This window comes from Podarcis gaigeae, assembly GCF_964106915.1.
Source record: "Podarcis gaigeae genome assembly, chromosome: 7".
NCBI lineage: Eukaryota > Metazoa > Chordata > Lepidosauria > Squamata > Lacertidae > Podarcis > Podarcis gaigeae.
Window position 1 is genome coordinate 66,824,815 of NC_139683.1, and position 17,150 is coordinate 66,841,964.

The window sequence follows — 17,150 nt, forward strand, 5'->3', positions numbered from 1 at the left end:
GGCAGTTCCCTGTTTGGATTTGATATCCCACTTTATCACTACCCTAAGGAGTCTCAAAGCAGCTAACAATCTCCTTGTCCTTCCTCCCCCACAACAAACACTCTGTGAGGTGAGTGAGGCTGAGAGACTTCAGAGAAGTGTGACTAGCCCAAGGTCACCCAGCAGCTGCATGTGGAGGAGTGGGGAATCAAACCCAGTTCACCAGATTACAAGTCTACTGCTCTTAACCACTACACCACACTATGTTTGGGTGGGTTTGGTGGGTATTGCTTGACTGTTTTTGTATAGGTTTATTTTGGAAATGTTGCTTCTCTGTGTTTGGGTAGAGATTATTTTCAGGGGGGGTTGATTGTGTTTACATGTGGCTGTGGGGTCTTGTCTAGCCGTGTTTAAGTTGAGGCGGGGAGCAGAACTGAGGGTTGTTTGCGTGGCTACTAGTGTGTATTTCTAGCTGTATTCCTGTGTCTCAGTTTTTGGATGTGAATGCGGGATTCCTATCTTATAGTTTGGCTTTAGAACAGTAGGTGAGGCTTAAAAAAACTGTTGTCTGAGTACCTTGGGAAGACTTTTCATCACAAGTCTTGAGAACCCATACTCTACAATGCACCTCACATAAGTGAAAACGAAAAAACAACAATGTTATTAAATGCTTTGTTTATTGAGATATTGTGCAGTTCAGAAAAAAAAGATGTTACAGGGTTTCATAGGTTTCAAAGAAAGAATATAGTCTCACAGACATCATAGCAAAAAAAAAAATCAGTTTGAGGAGCCAGACTAGTTTACTGTTTTTGTACTTCAATGCTATATGTGTCTACTCAAAAGTGAGTCCCACTGAATTCAGCAGAGCTTACTCAAAGGTAAGTAGATGTAGGCTGGCAGCCTCGTGCTGACTTCAGGGAAAGTAATTCAGCAGAAGGCATACAAATGTGTTTCAGTTATTCAGACAGGATTGCAATAGGAATCAACAGGAAGACATTCATCAGGAAGCAGATTCCAGAGTAGTGACATATTCCTGCCTCCAGGCTCCATTCTGGTGTCAACTGTAGCCCAAAGAAGGGCAGCTTCTTCGATCACAGTGCTATAGTAGCACGGAAAACTGCATGCCCTGAATATTGCGCTTCATACAAGACCTTAAGGGAAAGAAGTTCTCTTCCATTCAGAATATAGACATTTCTGTTTTATCAGCTGTTCTGATGACCTAGATTTCTGTTTAAGAACTAGGGTTCAGCACTCAGGAGGCAAGATTTTCCTCAAAAAGTTGTAAAATAGGCAGAGAAAGAATTGCAGACAGGTAGGACAGCAATCCTCTAAAACATCATGATCATACTATGAAAATTAGACCCACCACCAAATGAAACTTCTCTTGGACCAAATATCTGCAATGATTGACATTACAAAATATGAGGCAGAGAGGGGGAAATACTAGTTTTTTTTCTATAAAACATCTTCCATATCCGTTTTCCATTGATCTTGTTCCATGCATCAGAACTCTTCTCTTATTCTGGCTTAGCAAATCTGCCGAGAGCAATGATGCTCTGGGTGCAATTGTGCACGATGAAATAGAGGAAAGGACGGTCAGCCCGAATCTCCACAGGTTCCCGACGTGGACGCCTATCTTTGGGGCAAGGGACTGGCTCTGGTTCTTCACCACCCTCCTCATCAATCTCGATAGCAGCATCATGGACCAGCTGAGTCAGAGCCACGCCTTCTGTTGTGGTTGCTCCGGAGAAATCGGCCTTTTCGTGGTCAGTCAGATCCGGCAGATTCAGGTATTCGTTGGCTTCAATGCTCTTCTCTGAGCTGAACTTGGGAATGGCCAAATCCACCTCAATGGCCTTCAGATGACAGGACAGGTCAAGCAGATGCTCGTGGCTAAGTCCATCTTCCAGCTAGAGGAACACATAGAAGTTACAGTGATATCATTCCAATCCCAGACTGAATCAAAACATGGGTGAATACAATAAGAAAAATATACTTTTTCCACACCAGTATTATTGAAATCGAGGGCCAGAGATGGATGAGGTGAATAAGGCCATGGACAGTATCATAGGAATGGAAAGACCATTTACCTGTTCAAGAGCTTCTGCACTGCAGTCTACTGGCAGCAGCAGAACGAAGGTCAGTTCATTGTTCTTGTAGGGGATCTCAACAACTTGGACTTGAACGTTGCATAGGTCAATTGTCCCTGCATTGTAGACACCCTTCCTGTGCATCAGCTGCACACTGTGGCATTCCTTCTGTGAAGAAAAGGAAAAAAGGAAATATTTTAAAAGAGAGAAGGAACTTAGTTTGCTTTGGGAAGTTCTTTCTTTCTTCCTTTCTTTCTCAGACATCATGAGGTTCAGCATTGCAAAAAAAAACCTCCCAGAGAAAAAGAAAAGGGAGAGAGCAGATTTTTCTCTTTCATGATTTCAACAATGATCCTGCTATATTTAGTCATCTTCATGCCTAACTGAAATCAATTGGACTGGTATCAAGTGGCCAAGTTAAACCCCATTGTTAGCAGTGGGGCTCTAGGACAGTTAACTCTAGTTTTGGGCCATCATCTTCAACTAGAAGGAGTGATGACCGTCCAGTATTGCAGAGCCTTCCTTGCACCAAGAGTTTCAAGTGACCTCCATCAAGACCTTATTGGGGCAACTCAACTCCAACACTAAACATGTATTCTGGAAGTTACAAGGTACATTGTCTCTGCACAAAAGAAGCAAGGAAGCTAGGAATATGTTTCTAACTCACCTCATCTGCATAATGAGGGTAAAAGGGAGCTTCTTCTGTGAGCTCTTTGTCAAATTTCACTTCCCATTGTCCTTTGAAGAAGAGAGCATTCACCAACAGGAGCTGAGCAAGGCAATCAAAGCTGTCCTTGGGGAGAAGGTCCTTGATTTTACCTGGCAAAGAAATGGATATAGTAGGTTTTCTTAAAAATTAATATATATATATATTCAGTTTTTAGCTATAATATTACACCATATGAGTTAGCATAAAACCTCTAACTCACTATTTATAGGAGATAAATTAAGCAACTTGATAGATGAAGTACTTAATTATACCCTGAGTGGTCCTTTGCAGCCGAATGGAGTTATTTAAATGTTTTAATAAACAACATATTATGGGTACCAGTTTAATTTATTTTGATAATCTGACCTTTCCTCTGGTTTGGAAGAGAGTAGAGGCTATCCCACAATGGGCTCTTAACTGATTGTTGGTTCAGTAAGATTTAATTGGTCCCTGGTTTGCAGAATAAAAATCATGACCTCCCTGTCATGAAAGTTATATCAAGAAGTCATTGGAGTGTGCTGTAGTCTTACCATGTGTCTGGACTTCAACCCAAAGGTTGATGAGTCTCCTCACTTCCTCTGGGGCATCATGCAGATCAGCGTTCTCCACTTCAGTCAAGTACAGTTTCAGAGCACAGTAAAGGAATTTCTGAACAGAACAAGAAAACATTGGATCCATATATTATCCATAATCACCTTTCTCATTTGGGAATTTTCCAATTGCTGCCTAATGCCCTCAAAAATTCAGTTCCTCCCAATTCCTCCCGATGAGTGGGGTATAAATATAATAAATAATAATAAAAGCAACAGCAACCACCACCACCATTGGATTTTGCAAGTAAAGCACTTTGTAGAGCAAGTAATTGTTATCATTTCCTCTGATGGCCTGGGAATGAGGCACAGCTTTGACAGACACCAGTAGATGATGAATCCATTTATGATAGAATACAGTCAATTGCAGGTTGCAATGTGCACTTGGTTCTCACAGTACAGTGAAGCACACAGAGGAGCCAAAATTAGCATTACCTGGATGAAGGCAATGTCCTTGTTTCCATAGAGCTTGTTGGCAAAGCTCAGGGTATAGTTGCTGCTGGGCTCATTAAGAGTCGCAAGGATTTTGCTGAATGCTGTATGGATTCCTTCAGGCTCCTCACACTCGTAGCAGGGAACATCCTAAGGATTCAAAATAGAAGGTTAATTCTCATGACACCTGGCTGCTTCTTAAGGGTTTGTCTTGTGAGAAAGAAAATCTATACCCTTATCTCAGGCAGGAATGCTTACTTGAAAGTCATATTGAACTCAGGAATGCCTACTTTGAAGTAAACATTTATCACATCTGAATCCCTCCAGGCAGCCCAGCACAACTTTCTTGTGATTTACTCAATTTTATGCTCACAGCAACGTTAAATGGGGGTTGATGGTGACTGACTCAACATCACCCAGTGAACTTCACATCTAAGCAAGAATTTAGCGGTTTCATCCCTACTTTCCTGTCAATTTTATCACAAGTTGTGTGGTATCATGTAGAATGCTTAGAGACAGCCCCCTAAATTTTAAATAGAAAATAAAGAAAAAAATCATCTAGATGAAACTCTCCAGATGTTTCACAACTTACGCGTCTAGGACAACGTGGCTCGGGCTCGGGCTCAGGGCAAGGAGCTGGGCGGTGAATGACTCGTCTCTTGTCACAAGGTTTAGGTTGCTCTGGTTCAGGACGGGGTCTTGGTTTGGGGCAAGTTGGCTCAGGCCTGGTTGGCTCAGGACGGGGTCTTGGTTTGGGGCAAGTTGGTTCAGGCTTGGTTGGCTCAGGACGGGGTCTTGGTCTGGGGCAAGTTGGTTCAGGCTTGGTTGGCTCAGGATGGGGTCTTGGTCTGGGGCAGGTTTCAACTTTTTCTTGTGCCTGCAATGAAGTTACAAGATGTATGTATCCATAAGTAGACTCATAGAACTGTATAGTTTTCCCAATGTTGCACTGATACCACAAATGAGAAGCCACAAATATACCATAAATAATTGCAGGCTGTATTCCCCATTCTACTTAAGGAGGGGCAGTTAACTTCACATCTGAATATTTTGTTTCAAATGTATTTGTGAAAGTGAAATTTGCGCTTTCATTGATTGACTGCTCGCTGCCTCTGTTCTTCCTTCAGGTATGTTTCTTCCCAACAGGCATGGATTTGATGCTGAGATAACAGGAGATAATACTAACATGCTAGCTGGGTTCTATGGGCAGGGGGGAATACACCTTTATCCAAGCGTTCTTCTACATACCCTTCTTAGTCTGGTTGTTGAATGTCCCAGGCTCCTGCTTCTGGGTTTGTCAGACTCTTTCACTTCATCCCAATGCAGGACCTTGAATGAAATTGGAACATTGCTTCAGTTGCACAGGCAATATTATAACAGCAGCACTTATTATCCTGATATGTATATTAGGGACGATTTACATGACTCTTAGATCATATGTGACATTGGCAGGATGGATATCTTCCTGCATACTAATCTTTGAAACAAACTTTAGGCAATCTATGGTTCTGCCTTGAGCTGATAGCAACAAATCTCATATAGGATGAGAACTGAAGGAATCGAATCTTAAATTGAGTTCTCCAACAGTTTGCTATTTTTTTAATCACAAGCATTTTAGTGTGAAATTCTCCTAATAAACCCATTTTTAGATGCATTTTCTTTTACTAATGTACACATTTTTGCAAGCAAATTCCCCAATATAATGCATGTGTTATGCTAATTTCACTAATATCATTTTTATGCACATTTGCCCGTAATATATGATTTTTTGTAAATATTACTTTTACAAAACAAGTACAGGTAAGTACAAATCTATTTAAAAAGAGCTGTTTTTGGCTCATACATTGTTTTGAAAACTACAAATTTGGAAGATTTCCATTCCATTCAACCAAATTTCTCCTCCATGCTTAGTGATGCAATATTCTTTGATCTCTGCACATTTATGGGATTTTGTGCAGAGACGTTGACTGGGCTTATTACTGGATCAAGCCACAGTGAGGTCATTCTTTTTCTCAACTTGTATCAAATATGACCAGTGATGGAAAGGTATCTGCTAATGAGGAGCCCAGTCTGAAGGCTGCATCTCTACTGCTTGGCTAGACCCACCTTCTCAATCTGAGCTGCTTGTTCACAACCAGATGCATAAGCGAGGAGGCCCAGGCCTGCGGTGAGGTTTGCAGGGGAGAACACGACGTTGTCACATGGGTGTTCAGTGGTCAACACTTTGAAAACATCAACGGCGCATTTAGCATTGGCTTCAGGCAGGGTGGTCATGATGGAATTCAAAAGCTCTGAGGGAAGACCAAAACAGCTCATCATTTCAGGATCCTTCAGAATACAGATATACTTGTTCCTACTTCTGCACTGCAATACATTCTATCACCAAACCCACAGTTCTGAAGAACTACCCATGATAAAAGAACTGCTATAAAGATGCACATCACCCAACACAAGGCTGCATGGATGCTGGAAAGGAGAGCTGCTTACCTTGGCTTCAGCTGTGATGATAGGAGTCTGGCAGGTGAGTGTGATGCTCTCCTCCTGTGAGACGCTGGTATTTATACTGATCATCTCACACCCCCACAACCATTAAACAAGCCTGAAGTTCTCAACCTGCAACCATTTCATTATACCAAATTTACATAATGAAAACAGTGCGGTGCAAAAACTGGACATTTATAATAATCAGACCTAATTATCATGGATTGCCACATATGCTTCAGATATGAGTTTGTATAATTATGTGCACTTCATCTACTGCAAGCAGCAGATGGATTATGACATGCCCTTTCAGCACTGAAGATCTCCATGTATTGGCAGGGTGTCCAAAGCACTCCTGATAATGACTCTTGAAACTATCCCTTAAAACCAGTATTTTCCCCCAAGAGACTCCAGTAAAAGAATGGATGCTCCTATAACCAGGAAATGCTGAGGATTGCTTTCTTATTCCCTTCATCACGCCACCACTTCACTTACTGAGAAACATCTCATACCGGAAGTGTGCATGCACATGAAAGCTCACACCAATAACAAACTTAGTTGGTCTCTAAGGTGCTACTGGAAGGAATTTTTAAATTTTGTTTCACCTCCAAGTATGAGACAGTGACAAAACTCCTAAAACCATAACAGCTTCTGACTTGATCACTGGGCATCCCAATTTCCCCCAGCCAGTGGATGGGGGCTATGGAAGCAGCTCCTGGAGCAACAGTGGATTTGGGAAGAAGGCATGAGGGCTCCTTCCTAAAGCCTAGTTAGTGTTTACTAGGCTTTGCGAAGAAGGTGGATGGAGTCCAGGACTCTGTCAGAGCCCTCCTGCCTCCTGCCTGAAGCCGTTATTCTAGGTAAAGGTAAAGGACCCCTGACGACTATGGGGGTGATGCACTCATCTCGCTTCAGGCCGAGGGAGCTGGTGTTTGTCCACAGACAGCTTTCTGGGTCATGCGGTCAGCAGGACTAAACCACTTCTGGTGCAACAGAACACCAAAGCAGAAACCAGAGTGCATGGAAACTCTGTTGACCTTGCTGCCACAGCAGTACCTATTTATTTATTTACTTATTTATTTACTTGCCCTGGCGTGCTTTCGAACTGCTAGGTTGGCAGGAGCTGGGACAGAGCAACAGGAGTTCACCCCATCGCATGGATTTGAACCGTTGACCTTCCAGTCAGCAAGCCCAAGAGGTTCAGTGGTTTAGACCACAGTGCTACCAGCATCCCTAACACATTATTCTAGACCAGCAACCATATTCCATCCCTGCCCTTTGCTTTGTGAACCAACTCACTGGCCTTTCAACAGATGCTCAGCCTCCCAGGAGCCAAAAGAGACACCTATATTCTTATTTTCTATGCCATTGAAATGTGATTAACGAACTTTTTTTGTTTGTTTTTAAAGCTGCCACTATCTTGAGAGAAGAGGCAACATGGAGTTGCCATGTATGAGTGGTGCATTCCGTTTAACCAGAAGTAGCTTCTCACTCATCTCGCTAAGGAAAGCAAGTGTCTTGGGCAGTGGTTGTTTGGCTGACAGGGGTGTTGTGGTGTCACTTTAGTTTTTTATGTTTTGTTTTGTGCATATTCAGTTAACATTAATCGCAAGATAACTTAACAACACCACCACCAGGTTTTACAGCACTGCTGGTTTTAATAATATTTTTTTTAAATCAAGTTTCCGATTTTAAATCACATGTACACCAACAACACACAAACCATATACCCTCCAACGTTCCTCCAGTGAAAATGTCTCTATTTTCATCTGTGGAATGTTGGAATGATACCAGGGTGTCATGACCTGGGATCCAAGTGAATGCTGTAACCTAGGGCAGATGTCAAGACCCTCAGTTCAAGTATCAGGAGATTATTATGACATGTGTTGCAAATTGAAAATGACATGGCAGCCCAGCACATATGAATTCACTGTTAGAGGACATGGTGATGACCATCCATTTAGTTGGCTTCCAAAATGGATTGGTTAAATCCACAGAGAATGTTTCTATGAGCCAAAATGACTTGATGAAATTTCCAAGGCAGAAGGCAGCATACTTCTGATAACAACCAGGCCTCTGGAGAGCAGGTGGGGACAGCCAAGTACACTTGCCCTGGGCCTCAGAGGGCTAAGCTGTCTCTCAAAATATCACCACCAAACTCGGCACAAGAGTTCCTGAGGTGCAGGTGGCAATCTTCATCCACATTAGGATGATGGGCACCAATTCACCTGATTTTTGGCATGATGGGTCCAAAAATCAGAGGTGATATGGACACCTCTGAAGATATCATTTCCCAGTTTTACTTGGTTTCACCCACTATTGCATGGTGAGTTGCAACTGTGCCAGTTTAGATGCCTCTTGAGATATTGTCTCCCAACTCAGCATGAGGGTTCCCGGTGAGGAGGCAGTGGTCTTCATTTGGACACCAGATGCTCTTTTGAATCGAGATGGTTAACCGAAATGTGACTTGCCCATGACATCACACAATGTGGTGTGATGGTCACAAACGAGGTTTCCTGAGGTGGAGGAGATGGTTTTCATCTACGTTTGAATGCTGTTGGATGCGCTGAACCCTGTATCAGTATGTATGCATGTCCAAAAAAACCTACAAATCACACTATCCATTTAAAAATCACAATATTTTTGGGGTTCTTAGACTTCCTGGGCAATGCCAGGCACTTTCTGCTAGTACAAGCAAACAAGAAACAGATTTGGCGGATTCACATGAAACAGGGTCTAAACTTATGAGTCAGGGAAAGACTGGGCAAAAAGATACGTCTTTATGAGGTATCTGAAACAAGTGATGGTTGCTGCTTCACGTATGGCAGAGGAAAGGGCATTCCACAGCACAGAGGCAACTGCAAAAAATGCCCATTTTGGGGTTACCACCTTATGATATGCTGTAGGTGGCACAAGTATAATTTCCCCAGGTGATCCAAGTGATTTATTCGCAAAATGTCTATTGAAAGAAGTATATTATTTCATCTCAGTGTACACATTTCTAAAGGTGTGTTATCTTGAAACAGGCATTTTTAAAGCATCTTGGCGCTTAAGCTTAGAACTGTATTGCAGCATTTGGAGCCATGCAAAATGTGAAAGATAATTGCATTCTGATCCACACACTTGGAGCAGACGGCAGGTCAGTTCACATCAAAATTCACAGAAGTCAAATTCCTCTTGCCCTCTTAGATGTGTGTATGGATGTTTCATCATGTATGGCTACAACAATCACATAATTCTGCTTTTCAGAGTCTCAAAAGATTGCCTTTTTCATATAGTTTTTCAAATGTTGAAACAGAAAAACAGAGCACAAAAGAAGCACCCAGCTTAGCATATACAATGTCTGCTGTGTAGTTTAACAGTCAGCTGCAAGCTACCTTCAATTACAATTCAAGCCTTTTATTGTGTACATTATCAGGAACTGCTGAATTACGGCCCCCACTTTTAACAAGGACGTGTGCCCTTTTGTGTATGCAGTAATTGCAACAGAAGCTCCACAAGTCTGTCCCCATTTCATAACTGAAGACTTCACATAATGCATGGAGATGAGTGTTCTTGTAGGAAAACATTCTGCCCAGACAATCTGGAGACATCTAGCTAAGCACGTTCACGTCACCAGGAGCAAAAGGCATCAGCGGAAAATGGCACAAATGGGAAAGAGAACATGATGTCACCTAACAACTCTGCTGGCAGGTGAGGGGATTAACGAGCCTCAGATAAATGGAAATGATATGTTGGCAATAACCCACACACAGCTTGCCTTAACCCTAAGGGTACAAATGGGAGTATGTCAAAATGGCAAAACTTACCATAAAGAGAAGAAATTTGAATGAGATTGGATTAAATTTATAGATTATGTTAAAGAACACTGTAAATATGTTAAAACAATAGCAGGATTGGTGTAGCATTTATGGAGTAAGTTGGTATTTCAGTAAAAAATGAAGTAAAAATTAATCAGAAAACTAATGATATGCAAGGGGATAATTTAAAAAAAAAAACCAGGGAGGGAGGGGGGAAGTCAAACAAGATGAATTTGGTGTTAGGATGGATGGGAAATGGTTATTTCAAAAATTCTGGAAAATAAAATATTCAAAAAAAGAGCACCCCCATAAGACCAGTAAGTGCAGTAATACACATTTCCATCAAAAGACACACACCCCACTGCAACTGTGAAGTCCAGAGTCTTAAATTACCCAGCTGTATCACTGCCTGGGATGTGTAGTATACATGGACATCAGGAAGAACTTTCTGATAGTAAGAGTTGTTTGGTGGTGGGACAGACTCCCACAAAAGGCAGTGAACTCTTATTTCTTGGAAGTTCTTAAACAGTAATACAGTGGTACCTCAGGTTACAGACACGTCAGGTTACAGGCACTTCAGGTTACAGATGCTTCAGGTTACAGACTCCGCTAACCCAGAAATAGTACCTCGGGTTAAGAACTTTGCTTCAGGATGAGAACAGAAATCACACGGTGGCACAGCGGCAGCAGGAGGCCCCATTAGCTAAAGTGGTACCTCAGGTTAAGAACAGTTTCAGGTTAAGAACGGACCTCCAGAACAAATTAAGTTCTTAACCCAAGGTACCACTGTATGCTGAAACGCTGTACTGAAGAGAAGGCCCCTTGGGAATTTGGGAGTCTCTGTGACACCATGAGAAGCTGTGATGGCTACAGGGTTTTCAGGAAGGTCCTAGCATTTTCAGGGCAGTTGGATGGTATGGCATTTAATATATTAAATATTCCATGAAAAGCCACCTTGAAAGGGTTTTTAAGGGCTGTTGGTCGCAAGATACAAGAGCATTGCTTTGTCCCCTCTGCCAAATATAGGATGCCAGATCACAGTGTCTTATATGTAGACCTTGACATTGATAGGATGGCACTGACGAGTAATGATGCTCAAAAAACCAGAGACGCTCCCGTCTTCGTGTTTAATTAGCAGAAGTCTGGCAGATGCGTGGATTCCGGAAACTCACACAGAGTCAGTAAAAGTCTTTAGTAAAAGATTTACTAAGGTATAAAGCGTACAGTTCTTTGCTAGCTGCCTAGCAAGGCAAACGTAGCTCGTTTAGAACAAAATCCAGTTTCCAGCAGTAAAAATGCACCACGCAATAAAATGTAAAAATGAAAGTGAAGTAAACCTATAGTGCAGTATGAAAGAAGAGAAGAAGAGTAAATGGACTCCCCAGTAGACAGCTGTCTTCAGAGCAGTTTAGAGATAGCACACAGCCTGGTAAACAGCAGCTGCACTTTCTGCTCCTTCCAAAAGACTTTACAAGTGAAACACCAGAATGTTCCAGAATGGTCTGGTAGCTTCCGCACTTTATAAAACTTATTCGCTGACAGGCATACTGTCCGCCATTTTGTATTCTGACCCCAGCCCCACCACTGCTGTGCGTAGCCCTGAGTTCCCCCTGTCTCTGTCCTGCAGTGCAAGGTGAGTTGGTGAGGGGGTGGCAGGATAGAGGGCGCAGTGTTGTTGCATGTCACCATCTAGTTGCATTTTAATCTGCCCATGAACCTTCAGTCTCGCATGCCTCCACAATCTAAATGAGCCAAATGGAATTAATGAGCAGAGTTCCTTAATAAAATATAATTAGAGCGAGCCCATATGTTCGATATGAGCTATTTGATGAAGCTGAACTTGCTGACTAGGGCCAGGGCTGTACCACGTTAATTTGTACTGCACTAATTACTGCTGTAATAAATAAATAAAATCAGCCCTTCTGGGCGTAACACTGAAGTCATTAGGTGAGTTAGCAATGCTTTTCATGATAATGCAGTGTAGGAATTAAAAGACTGGCTTTGCAATGTTGAGGGGATGATTTTCAAATGACTTCAGCACAGGTAATATTCTCTCTCCCCCCCCCCCCCAATTTTGTAATATGACAGAAAGTTTCTAAACTCAGGACCAAATGTGACTTTCTTCAATTTACACTGATTCAGAGTTGCCTGTTTAGTAAACGTATTAGTGATTACCACTGTCTTGTAAATATTATATCAATATTTGAAGTAATGCTAATAGTGTTATATATTGGGGGGACACCCCCCACCAAACCATAGAAATTAATAAATGCTAGAATTTTGATTATTTGGGATGTAAAGGGAGATATACAAACTGCAGAGGCATTCCTGGGCTAGCCTATGCAAAACAACCTGGCCAAGCTTGGGCCGTTAAGAAACAATACAGGGTCATTGAAAGCCATTGGCAATGCAAGAGAACCATCCTCCCCTTTTGCCCTGAGGTGTGAACAGAGACTGGTGGTTTGGAAGGCTGCCAGGGCAACTGGGTGTGAGGTGACAGGAAAAGAAAGCTTTTAGCAAGGTGTTCTGGGAAGGAGAAGGAAAAAGAAGGACTGGGATCCATCTTGGGCAGACTGGCTGAGAGGGATGCCTTGGACACCTCTGCTATAGGGGACAAGCCGCTCTTGAAATGACCATGCCGTAAGATCTGTACTCCCCCATGCAGACTGATGGTGTAAATCGGTGAATAAACCATATTTCTTAAAGCTTCGACAGTCTCTGCCGTGTCTTGGTTGTCCAAAAGAACACAGACCCTGGGTGAGCGCCTGGAACCCCCAGGAATCTTGCAGAGATTGGGGGTGGCACACAACTTTTGTGACAATGCTCTCATCCAATACTCACAGTCCACACACACACACACACACACCCGTGAACTGTGTGAATATTCGAACAAAGGTACAGATTCCGCCCATTTTTAGACATACACAAGTGAAGATTGAAAAAGATGTTTGCATCACTGCTGAGATCCAGCACTGAGCCTCAGGAAGGGACAAAATAGTGTATGAAACAAAGGATGTCTATAAAGTGGGGGTGATGAACCTGTGCCCCTTCAAATGCTTTTGGACTCCAGCTCCTATCAGCCCCGCCAGCATGAGCAATGATCAGGGGTGCTGGGAGTTGTAGTCCAGCAACATCCGGACAGCCACAGGTTCCTCACTTCTGCTGTGAAGACTGCCCTGTATGCTCCCTACTCATACCAGCAGTAGTCGCTGATGTATAGCAATGGTGAGAAAACAATATACATTGCAGTGATGCTAAGAGAATGGTGGTAGTAATGTTGGTTAGTTGGATGAGATGCTGTTGGGATGGTTGGATGCAGTGGAAAGGTGGGAGGAACCAGCTAGGGACCCCCCAAAGGAAGAAGGTTCAGAGCCCTAGGAGTGGTGGTGGTGGGACAACCATGAGTGGTCAGAGAGAGAAGATCAGGAAGAGGAGGTGTCAGAAGCTGAAGGGGGTAACAGGGCTCAATGAGCTGGGAGCGTCTGTGACAGACAGAAGTTCAGAATGAGAGGCAGAGGCTGAAGCAGGAGAGGAGGGAGGCCAAGAGGCAGAGCTGAGTGAGGCTGGTCAAGAGTCGCAGGTGTCCTCCCTTCTTCTGTGACAAGCTTGTCTCCCAGAACCAGAAGAGGAATGTAAAGGGTGGAGGAGAGATTGGCAACATGCAGATGCAGTCTCTGATTGCCTGGGGGAAATACCCTGGAGAGGAGGGGACTTAGACAGCTGCGAGAAGGCAGGGACTTTCAGTTTCAGCAACTGCCTCATGGGGGTAAGACCTACAAAAGATGAGTTGTTGTGCTCATTAGGCCTGACACTCCTGTGCAGATCTTGTTTTTGCTAATTCACTCTTTATTAATTAACTCTTGATCCTGACAGATGCTATGAGAGGGAGGTGGGATACAATATAAACCTTCATGTTCAACGTGGACGCGTACCATCTGATTGTTAGGGATTTGCAGCATTCACAAATGAATGTTTACTGTCATTGAATTTTGAACACTGCGTTTGTCCACATCAGAGTTCACTGGCCTGGTGGAACGCTCTGCCAAAAGAGACCAGGGCCCTGTGGGATTTGACATCTTTCCGCAGGGGCCTGCAAGATGGAACTGTTCTGCCAGGCCTTTGGTCAGGATTCAGTCTGACTCCTCCTTCCCTTTTATAAGAACGTGTATGACAAGTGGCCTCCCGGCTTTTTTAAGGTCCCCAGTCTGACTGGATTTCACTCTTATTCTGATACGATTTGCAGAGGACACAGGAAGGAATCACATTTATTAATGCATTGGGGGGGTGGGATCCTGGCAAATATGTATTAGGTTGCCTTTCATGTTGGATACCCTACTAAAGTGGTTTACAATGCATAAAACACCCAACAATCATAAACATATATAGCAAAGGAAGAAGCAGCATAGTAGAGATGAACTAGAACCATTCTTCTTGATGTGCATTTTTTAATTATTATTTATTAGAAGGGAGCTTTTATGCAGAGGAGCATTTATAAAAATGTATACACACACTTTCCTGCAGTATGAAGTCTATTCATGACCCTGCGTACCCCCGGGGGGAAAGGCACTGAATCTACCCATTAAGGTGAAGGGGTTTCATTGAATTCAATCCATTTAAGCATTGGTCCCCTCCAGAGTGGTGTTTTATCACAGGTATATTCTGCGACACATTCTTGACACAATGATAGAAAATTGCAGGTGAATTTATTCTTTTTTAGTTTGTTCTGTGATGTTTCCCATGTGCTACTGCATTATTGCTGTCTGGCGGAATTATAGCACAACAGAAGCAGGACAAAAAGAAACTAAAACATTGTGGTATGAAAATGTATGGGATTTCAGCAGGAAAGTTGCAGGATTGAAAATGAAGCTAAGTGTCGGCTCCAAATCTTTTGCAGGTGTAAACTTGTATTGAAAGCAGGATTGCATGTGACTGTTCCTATAGCATCATGAGCACAAATATTCACGAATGCATATTACTCTACAACCAGCAAATCAACTTAAGCGTCCTACTTCAGTACTGGAAAGAACATTATCATAAAGGGGTTAACATTTGCTTAGAAACACTGAAAAGGGGACTCATTCTTCTCAGTTGTGAAAAAAATCTCCCCCAAATGAAAAATTGGGATCACTGTACAGTCGTACCTCGGAAGTTGAACAGAATCCATTCTGGAAGTCCATTCGACTTCCAAAACGTTCGACTTCCAAAGCGTGGCATCTGGTTGGCTGCAGGAAGTTCCTGCAGCCAATCAGAAGCCTCAAAAGCCCCTTTGAACGTTCGGCTTCCAGAAGAACGTTCGAAAACTGGAACACTCACTTTCGGTTTTCTATTGTTCAGGAGCCCGAACATTCAACTCCAAAGGCATTCGGGAGCTGAGGTATGACTGTATAAGTAATGTTCCTACTCAATGTAAATGATTTCAAGAACTTTTCAGAAACATTGAAACCTTGCAAAAAAGCATTGTGGGTATCGGAGAATCACTGGAAGCAGGAACCATCCGTACTCCAGAGACCAAGAAGTAGTCAGTGCGCAGAACGCACAATCAGAGTGATGTGGGAACTTTATGGTGCTTGCAAGAGAAACAAAGATGAGTCTCGATTTATTCTAAACAATAATAAGTGTTGTACAATGTACCAAACATTGTACAAGTATTAGAAAATTTGCAAGCTGTATTTTTTCTGTATTATGATACATAATTATAATTATTATTTATAATTGCATAATACATTATACATATGCAAAAATCTATTTATTGATTTCGGTGTGACCTTTTCCCCAGAAGATTTGGAAATGACAGTTCGTTCATTTGTTTTTAGGGAAAAGTTCACGTAACTAAGCTATAGAACATGAGGTTGTAAAAAAAGTTATAATCCTAGTACACGTATTCAGCTGTTGGGTGGCAATGACAATCAAGATTGGAATGCAGAGTGGGTTGTTTCTCAGAGCAAGTCCTTCACCCTCCCCACTTCTCAATTAAGAGCAAATAGCAGACTGAGGCATTTATTTATTTTATTTACGTTAAACATTCACAAGCTGCTTTTTTAGATGTACGACCTCCCAAAGCAGTTTACAGAAAAAGAAAAGAAGACAATACAGATGCAGAATGGATAAACATTAATACAATGAAACAGAAGAAAACATCAAGAAAATAGCTTCTTCTTTTCTAAGGGGAATCCCCTAAACATCGTAAAAATAGGACTGAGATATCCGGGATTTGCGTATCAGAAATAGCATCCAGGCAGAATTGAAAATTGCAAAAAAATGTCTGAGAAAACAACTTTGGCAAAAAGAAAGAAAGAAAGAAAGAAAGAAAGAAAGAAAGAGGGAAAAGCTCAACAGGTGTGCCAAAAAAATCTCAACAACTTTTGTGTCCAGATTTTCACTTTTTGAAACTACTAAAAAGAAATTTAGCAATTTCAGTATTGAAAGTTTATCTTTGATAATCAGGCAAATTGAAGTACTTAAAAGACCAAACAGGCTGGGTCAGGGCATGTTTTGATTGTTTAGGATGGTATTAGACTGGGAAAAGTGATTCCCTCCCCCATCCCTTTCCCCAGAGCACTATTTTTACAATTTCATGTCTTAGCATTAAATCCCACCATGAATGTCCAGTACAAATGGCCACTGAGTGAATACAGATGAGAATTTTGCCAGACAGTTGTACCTAAGAAGTTGTTGAAATTCTCCTTTCTTCTTGGCAGGATAGTAAAGAGACTGGACACAGACAGCAGTTTGCCCTGCATTTTTACTACACATTTGCACCTAATCTGCGTATGGGGATGGCAGTTACCTTACCACTTGAAGAATGATACAGATAACCAGGTTTAGTAACTCCATCCTGTGGTAATTTGATCACCTATCTAGGTTTCAGGCAGCCATCTTGTGAAGTGATTATATGCACCCTGAAGGAAGCTGCCCTATGTTATTCCATATGAACCCTCTCTATCATCCTGCTAAGTGGTAAGGATTATTTTACCACATGCAAGGTGCGGAAAAAAGAGGTTATCTGGATCCAGCCTCTGTTGTCCCATTGTGCAGGGAAAAACACATAAACTGTTGGTTAATTTACAAC

The 17,150-nt window shown here is 42.2% G+C and overlaps 1 protein-coding gene across 1 annotated transcript; it reads right to left on the minus strand.

Moving 5' to 3' along the window:
* Positions 1-639: 639 nt before the first annotated feature.
* LOC310848339 (serpin B3-like) lies at positions 640-6,337 on the minus strand. The gene is made up of 9 exons (XM_083747329.1): positions 6,288-6,337; positions 5,907-6,091; positions 5,049-5,129; positions 4,393-4,677; positions 3,804-3,950; positions 3,309-3,426; positions 2,737-2,888; positions 2,070-2,237; positions 640-1,889 (listed from the first exon to the last, which is right to left on the minus strand). The coding sequence occupies exons 2-9, from the start codon at positions 6,072-6,074 to the stop codon at positions 1,497-1,499; spliced, it is 1,512 nt and encodes a 503-aa protein (XP_083603455.1). The 5' UTR covers positions 6,075-6,091; positions 6,288-6,337; the 3' UTR covers positions 640-1,496.
* Between the last annotated feature and the right edge of the window lie 10,813 nt (positions 6,338-17,150).